Here is an 8708-nt window from a genome sequence, read left to right on the forward strand (position 1 = left end):
CTTTATATTCAATATAGTTACAGAGAACTCATTGTATTCCTCTGGATTTTAATGCATTTGTTTTTAATTGGATGCCCCAATCGGTTCACTGGCTTTAGTTCACTTCAACATTATCCTATATCTATAAAATTAGGTTTGAGACGCTACCAGGTGTTTCCTCCAAATGTTTGAGTTATGGTTTGCTGCCAATTATCGTTATGCTTGTTCTCTGCAATATTTGCCATTTCTGTTTTGGCATCTAACTGATCTGGATGCAGAGTTTGATTCCGTGTACTTTATTGTTCTCGTTTACGATAATGACTTTGCTTAGCTGTTCTGCAATAAAATGTAATTGGTTTTTGCATGATTTTCCATTTAAGTTCATCTCACATCTTATGATCCCTGGGATCCTACACAGGGATTTTTGTTGGGGATGATGACGTTGTCCATTTTACAAGAGGGTCGGGTCAAGAAATTGGAGCAGGGGTCAGTTTAATTAATTCATTTGCCTCTACTTCAATACCAAAACAACATCTGAGTTGCCCAAGATCTGCTGACAGCTGCGGCCTCCAATATGGAAATAGTGGAGTGATCCAGTCTTGTCTAGATTGTTTTCTTGATTGTGGAGCTGTGCATCGATTTGAGTATGGTGTTAGTAAAGTTGTATTTTTGGCACAAGTCCGGGGAGGAACATGTACACATGCACAGTCGGATCCCCCAGACGAAGTCATTCACCGTGCAATGTATCTGCATAAACATGGTTTTGGAAACTACGATCTGTTTTCTAACAACTGTGAGGACTTTGCAATATACTGCAGGACGGGATATATTGTTAAAAGAAAGGCCTCAGGAAAAAGTGGGCAAGTAGCAGCTATGGATGGTGTTCGTTCTGCTTCTCGTCTCGCCTATGAAAATGATGATATGCTTAATAGATCATTAAGTCTGGCATTGGTGGTTGGAGCTTACTTTTATAAGAGATATGTAGCAGATATTGGCGTTCGTGTTGATAAAACGAAGGTGCCAGTCGAAGATTTGGCTACATTTCTTGATTCTTCAACTCGTATTGGCCTTGATAAAACTAAGGTACCAGTGGAAAATTCGTCTGTATATCCTGCTTCTTCAACTGACAGTCGCGTTGATAAAGCTAAGGTACGAGTGGAAGATGTGGCTGTATTTCTTGATTCTTTTACTGGTAAGAAGCTTCAAGAGTTGGGAGATTTGGCTGTATCTCCCAACTCTTCAATTGGTATTAGCGTTGACAAAAGTAAGGTACCAGTAGAAGATTCGGCTATAAACCTTGAATCAGCTACTATTCGTCTTGATAAAATGAAGGCACCTGTGGCTTCTTCAACTGTCAAGAAGCTTCCAGCGGAAGATTTGGCTGCATATTCTGATTCTTCAACTGCTATTTTTGTTGATAAGAGTAAGGTACCAGTGGAAGGTGAGGATCTATTTCTTGATTCTTCCACCTTCAAGAAACCTTCAGCGGATGAAAGCTCCACATCGCAGGCAATAAGCAGAAAGAGAAGCTCCAAGAAGCAGAAAAAGAAGCTCCGTCAACAACAGAGAAGAAACTGTGAATTACTGCAAGAAGTTGAAGATGTGCCTCAATTTCCTGATTCCTCAACTGGTAAGAAGCTGTTGGAATGTTAATTCCAACTGCTGGCTGCAGGCGGACGTGGGCAGCCGACTCAGCCAGCACGCTGCACCCAAAACCGCCAGAACAAAACCACAAACCCGCTGAGGCATATCGCACCGCTTTTGCATAAAGGTGGTTTCCGTATTTTTGGGCTCCGATAAACTATGGAGGCGACGCGTGTCACCCGCATGACATAAGCCAACGTCAAATTTCGCGCGTTATCGTTGGCGCATCTTACCTGGTCCGATATCAATCTCCGCCGTCCGATCTCCTCGCGCGTCCTCAGCTGTCGATCGCGTAAGGTGCATACGGGCCTGCAGCAAATCAATGCATTGCGTGGAGTGAAAGACTTTCTCCAGTTGACCGCCGTAGAAGAGTTATGGAATTTAATGTTTTACGTAGATCTTGGTGGAGGCCCCTTTAATAAGGTTATGGGGCATACGTCCTTTATGTTAATATTTATGTGTTTTTTTTATATGGCTATGTAAGCCCGTGTGTGAAATAGGTTATGTCATTTTTTTTTGTTGTGGTGTATTGTGGTTGCGGCAGCGTATAGTGATGTGCGCGTTTTTTTTGGTGATGGGTATTGTGCCTGCGCACAATTATTTTATGTAATGGTGTTATGTGGTGGCTGTGCACAGTAGTGCGATTTTTGTAAATACACAGCAGTGCGATAAAACAAAAGCAGGGATGTAATGGTTTTGTTCGCCATTGTAAAACAGAGGTGCATTATAATGGTGTTGACCATGTGCACGTTTTTTTTGTTCATGGAAATGTATTGAACGCACAGCAGTGCGAAAAGAATTTGAAAATAGGGATGTTGTTGTATTGGTTGGATACGTGAGAGTTGTTGTGCGCAGCTCATAAAACCAGGGGAGCACACATGAAGCAAAGGACCATGAATTTTCTGCACATCAGTGCATAAATGAAAAACGTGGGAGCACATCTGAAGATGTATGTCATTTTTTTTGGTGGTGAATCAAAGTGAAATACTGCAAGTAGAGGAGCGCATTTTGTTTTGTAAGGATGTATGTAAATTTTTATTACAGCAGTAAAGTGTTTTTCACAGCAGTGAATGTAAAAGGGGTTTTACAGCAGTAAACCCAGCTCAGTGAATTCTCATGTGGAGACAGAGTAAATGTTTTGTTGAATGTATTTTTTTTGTGGTGAATCCCTCTCAGCAAAGAGGATGAATATGTATCAGGCATATATTTTAATGAATGGAAATGTTTTTATGGTGGTGAAATACTCTGTTCCTCAGTAAATTTTTTTAAGCTTCCCTGTGCATAAAAGATCCTGGAGTGAAGGAAACAGAGCACTGTCTCTGTGTGTTGAGTTTTAGTTTTTATGTGTTTTTGGGATTTTCTCAGAAAAATCCCCAACAGTGGTATCAGAGCAGGCTCAGGCTCTTTGAAGACTCAAAGAAGCTGAAGGAAGGTGTTGTTGCAGCAGTCAAACCTCTCCAGTAGTGTGAAGCCTCAGCGAAAAGGATTAAGGTATTCCTCAAGCTTTCCTTTCTGTTACTGTTAAAGGAACAGTCAGTGATTTAAAAGAAAACACAGTCAAGTATTTAAAGCCTAGATAAGAATGGCAAGGTCAAAGAAGAAAGCCTCCAAGCCTGCTAAAAATGTGTCTCCCTCCTCTACTAAACTAGAAGGCAATCTATTTGAAAGCATTGTATTTGAGGTTCCAAGGTTCGATGGGAACTTTGATATATGGGAAAAAAAAATGAGGGCTTTCTTACAGTTTCAAGGGAGTGAAATCTGGGAATCAGTGATTGATGTTAGCAAGATGGATAAAGAATCTATGGAGTATGATGCACAAGCAGCAAAGACTATCTTGGATGGACTCCCTGATTCTGTGAAAAAGAATCTAGGAAAATATACTTCAGCAAAAGATATATGGGACAGACTGCATGACCTTCATGTAAAGGGAGCACTGACCATGACCAGCAGTGAAAAAGGAAATTCTAAACCCATCATAGAAGCTGAGATTGAAAAGCTTGACCTCATAAAGTTTCAAGTAAAAGAAAGGAATGAAGAACTTGCCAAGCTTAAGAAGGAGCTTGACCAATGCAAGAGGAAACATCATGAAGAAGTCATATTCATGACAAATCAGCTGAATGGAGCAAAGAAGCAGGCAGATGTCTTGACAAGTCAACTTGAAAAAGGACACAAGAGAGTGAATAAGCTTGTGGAAGAGATTGGACAGTACAAGGTTGAGGTCTCCTCCCTTAAGTCCGAACTACAAGAAGCCAGGACGCAGGCACAAGGAGCTGAAAAGAAAATGGAGAGCAGTCAAGCAGAAATCTCCAAAATGAAGACAGATATTATCTCCTTCAAAATAGTAGCAGTTGAAGCTACTCGTAGCAAGGAAGAAACTGAGGGACAACTAGCAAAGAAAAATAATGAATGTGAAAAGTTAGAAGAAGAGATTGTCCTCCTCAGGAAGAAGGTTGAAGGGATGAACAAGATCATGAAGAGCTCTCAAGCTTTGGATGACATGCTCAGCTATCACAGATCTCCATCTGATAAATCAGGACTTGGGTATGTAGGTGAACCCTCAAACAAGGATGAAGATGCTTTAAGCAAAAGAGATGTGAAGAAGCCAGGAAGAAGGTGTGATGCTCCTAGTTCCAGCAAAGGCAAGGAGAAAAATTAAGGCTGCAATAGAAGAAATCCTGCTCCAAGTAGAAAACCAGCTCCAAGAAGAAATGTAGATGATGTCAAAGAGGAAAGATGCAATGGTTATCATCAAAGGATCTCAAGGCAGCAAGGCTTCAGAAGTGCATTAAGAAAACCTCCATCTCCCAGGTACCAAAGTTCATTTTTGGGTTATTGTTATGCTTGCTCAAACTTTGGTCATATGGCAAAAGACTGTAGAGCATTTCATAAAGATAAATGTTGTGGTCTCTAAAAATCTCCAAGAAACAATTTTAGAAGAAATCATGAAATGTTATTCATGAACAATGTTGAATGTTTCAAGTGTCATAACATTGGGCATATGGCACGAGACTGTAACTTAACATGGGCTCCTATGCAAGCTAGACCCATGCAAAAGAAGAAAGTTACACAAGTATGGAGAAGGAAGGAAAGGCAACCTGAAAACCCCTTGAACTCCCCAGTGGATCTAAATTTGTTTTGAGAAGAGTCTGCCAAAAGAAGACAAGCATACATTAAAGGGGAGCTTGTAATTTTTTGTTGCTGAACTGTCTTAACAGTCATTCTTTAATGAAGACTTCTTTTTATAAAGGAAAGACATGAAATCAAATCTGCCATAAGAGCAGAGAAGAAAAGGGGACAGCGCTCAAATGTAAAGTGCAGCGGCGCAATAAGGAGTATGCAGAGCATGGAGACCCTCACAGCAGTGGGAGGACAAAACATAAAATAGCAGTTTGAAATTTTTTTATGGAGTATATGCATTGAAATGCATAGCAATGGAAGGTAGTTTCCTTCTATGTAATGTGAGAGAACATACTCACAGCAAAGTGAGTACAATACACAGCAAAAAATGTAATGTTTTTCTTCATATGCAATGCAGCATGCAAAGAAATGCATAAAGAAAAACAGGGACAACAGATTTTTAATGCACATGGGTGAATGATAATGTGTGGCAGCAGAAAAATGAAAGGAACTGCACAGCAGTGCATTGTGTAAATAAAAAAAATGAATGAAGACTAAGATTGTGTGAAGCAAGGGTGTAAAAAGAAAAGGCAGCAGCCCGTGTTAATTTTTTTTTGTTGTGTGGAGAATGCAGCGCAAAACAGCGTGAGGATGATTTCTCTCTATGTGCAAGCAATGGAGAGTAAAGAGTTAGTGTATGGGCACACAACAGTATGAAGAAACAGAAGGCAGCCACAGTGCAAATTGCAGAGGCAACACAGTAGCAAATAAAAACCCAGGGATGACAGTCTATGGTTATGAGTATGGACAGCAGTGAATATGAAAAATGCAGCAGCAAGAAGTTATGGACAACAGCACAGGTAAAAGAATTTTTTTCTTTACAGTAGTAAATGAATGTGTAATGAATGCGTTGTTCATTGAATTGAAATGCAACATATGCAATAGCAATGAATGTAAGAAATGTTTACACACAGCAGTGTAAATTTGTAAGGTGGGACAGGGTAATTGTTCTAGAAAAGACAGAGTATTCTGTCTTTGAAGAATGCACAGCAATGCAGAGTTTGCAAAGAAATGTAAGTGAAGTGCAGCAACACAACAACAAGTGTAGACACAACAGTGTGGGGTAGACGCAGCAAAGAAGATGGCACAACAGTGCAGCAGAGAATATGCAGCAGCATAAAAGAACAATGTAATGAGTATGCACAACAGTGCAATGAATGTTTTGTTTTGAAACTGCATCTAAAGCAGTGTTTGGCAGTAATCCCTCCGTGAGAGGAAGTGAAGTTCTTAGTGAATCCCTCTGTTAAAGGGGAAGGTGCTTCTCAGCACAGTGTCATGGTAAATCCCTCTATTAAGAGGAAGATGCTTTTTAGCATACACATTGTAAATCCCTCTATCAAGAGGATGATGCTTTTCAGCATAGCCATTGGTGAATCCCTCTGTTGAGAGGAAGATGCTCTCTAGCATAGTTTGGTAAATCCCTCTGTTAAGAGGAAGATGTTTTTTTATATACACAGGTGAATCCCTCTGTCATGAGGAAGGTGCTCTTAAGCACAGTTTCAGGTTAATCCCTCTATTAAGAGGAAGACAACTTTGTTTGTTTGTGAACTGCATCAGAAGCAGTTGGTGAATCCCTCTATGTGAGGAAGATATTTTTGTAACAGCAGTTGGTGAATCCCTCCATGTGAGGAAGTGTTTGGGTATGTTTGAATGCCCAGCAGTTGAAATTAAAGGGGAGTGCTGGAATGTTAATTCCAACTGCTGGCTGCAGGCGGACGTGGGCAGCCGACTCAGCCAGCACGCTGCAGCCAAAACCGCCAGAACAAAACCACAAACCCGCTGAGGCATATCGCACCGCTTTTGCATAAAGGTGGTTTCCGTATTTTTGGGCTCCGATAAACTATGGAGGCGACGCGTGTCACCCGCATGACATAAGCCAACGTCAAATTTCGCGCGTTATCGTTGGTGCATCTTACCTGGTCCGATATCAATCTCCGCCGTCCGATCTCCTCGCGCGTCCTCAGCCGTCGATCGCGTAAGGTGCATACGGGCCTGCAGCAAATCAATGCATTGCGTGGAGTGAAAGACTTTCTCCAGTTGACCGCCGTAGAAGAGTTATGGAATTTAATGTTTTACGTAGATCTTGGTGGAGGCCCCTTTAATAAGGTTATGGGGCATACGTCCTTTATGTTAATCTTTATGTGTTTTTTTTATATGGCTATGTAAGCCCGTGTGTGAAATAGGTTATGTCATTTTTTTTTTGTTGTGGTGTATTGTGGCTGCGGCAGCGTATAGTGATGTGCGCGTTTTTTTTTGGTGATGGGTATTGTGCCTGCGCACAATTTTTTTATGTAATGGTGTTATGTGGTGGCTGTGCACAGTAGTGCGATTTTTGTAAATGCACAGCAGTGCGATAAAACAAAAACAGGGATGTAATGGTTTTGCTCGCCATTGTAAAACAGAGGTGCATTGTAATGGTGTTGACCCTGTGCACGTTTTTTTTGTTCATGGAAATGTATTGAACGCACAGCAGTGCGAAAAGAATTTGAAAACAGGGATGTTGTTGTATTGGTTGGATACGTGAGAGTTGTTGTGCGCAGCTCATAAAATCAGGGGAGCACACATGAAGCAAAGGACCATGAATTTTCTGCACAGTAGTGCATAAATGAAAAACGTGGGAGCACATCTGAAGATGTATGTCATTTTTTTTGGTGGTGAATCAAAGTGAAATACCGCAAGTAGAGGAGCGCATTTTGTTTTGTAAGGATGTATGTAAATTTTTATTACAGCAGTAAAGTGTTTTTCACAATAGTGAATGTAAAAGGGGTTTTACAGCAGTAAACCCAGCTCGGTGAATTCTCATGTGGAGACAGAGTAAATGTTTTTTTTGTTGAATGTATTTTTTTTGTGGTGAATCCCTCTCAGCAAAGAGGATGAATATGTATCAGGCATATATTTTAATGAATGGAAATGTTTTTATGGTGGTGAAATACTCTGTTCCTCAGTAAAATTTTTTAAGCTTCCCTGTGCATAAAAGATCCTGGAGTGAAGGAAACAGAGCACTGTCTCTGTGTGTTGAGTTTTAGTTTTTATGTGTTTTTGGGATTTTCTCAGAAAAATCCCCAACAGAAGCCTCCAACGGAAGATGTGACCGTTTCTCTTGTTTCTTCTACTGCTGAGAAGCCTCCAGTGGCTAAAAATTCCTCGTCTCCGGCAATAAGCAGAAACAGAAGCTCCAGAAAGCAGAAAAAGAAACTCCGTAAACAGCAAAGAAGGAACTGTCGACCAGTGGAATGCCCGAATGGTAGTGGACCCTGCATTCTCCAAGGAAATTGATTTTCTTTCGTTGGATACGAGGATTAAGTGTGTCGGCCATAATACGATTAAAATGTTGTCATCCTTCTATCATCTAGGCATGTATGTGCGATGAGTTTCTGTCTTAATAGAGATAGCGATGGTGTCAGGCGATAGATGCTCCAAAGCGTATGTGACTGAATTTGTATATTTGGAAGAGTTGTAATTTCTTCTTTACAAAAATAAAATAAAATATATGTATTTGTAAATGCAATGAATACCTATGATTTTTAAGCGTTAACGTGTATATATGGAAAAGTTTTAGATAAGTAAATTAATTTATAAAGAAAGGGAAGAGTATGCCAAGAATTAAAGGAGAATTGATATTGATATAAAAGGAAATCGATATTAATTACAATAGATTATATTGGAATTGTCATAATAAAAGAAAGAATATTATAATATAAAAATTGGTAAAGGTCTATATCGCATTATTCACTTCAGGGGAATGAAAATGCCAATATGGAGTCACTTCAGGAGAATGAAAACGCCAATATGGAGGCGCCTGTTGTAGACGACGTGGATCCTCTACAGATATGGGAGCCACTGTCGACATAAATAAGAATCATTCGTTATTGCTTCATTTGAGATTAACTGTATGTTGATAAGGCAAA

At 40.1% G+C, this 8708-nt stretch overlaps 1 protein-coding gene across 1 annotated transcript; it reads left to right on the forward strand.

Moving 5' to 3' along the window:
• Window positions 1-378: 378 nt before the first annotated feature.
• LOC149265084 (protein LEAD-SENSITIVE 1-like) lies at window positions 379-1647 on the forward strand (the record flags this gene model as incomplete). The annotated part of the gene is made up of 1 exon (XM_089401730.1): window positions 379-1647. A coding segment is annotated over one exon (1254 nt), but the record flags the coding sequence as incomplete, so codon positions are not given.
• Window positions 1648-8708: the final 7061 nt, after the last annotated feature.

The sequence above is a fragment of the Pinus tabuliformis genome, chromosome 6 (genome assembly GCF_031772625.1).
Source record: "Pinus tabuliformis cultivar Carrire ecotype Pingquan chromosome 6, CPIR1, whole genome shotgun sequence".
NCBI classification, from domain to species: Eukaryota; Viridiplantae; Streptophyta; class Pinopsida; order Pinales; family Pinaceae; genus Pinus; species Pinus tabuliformis.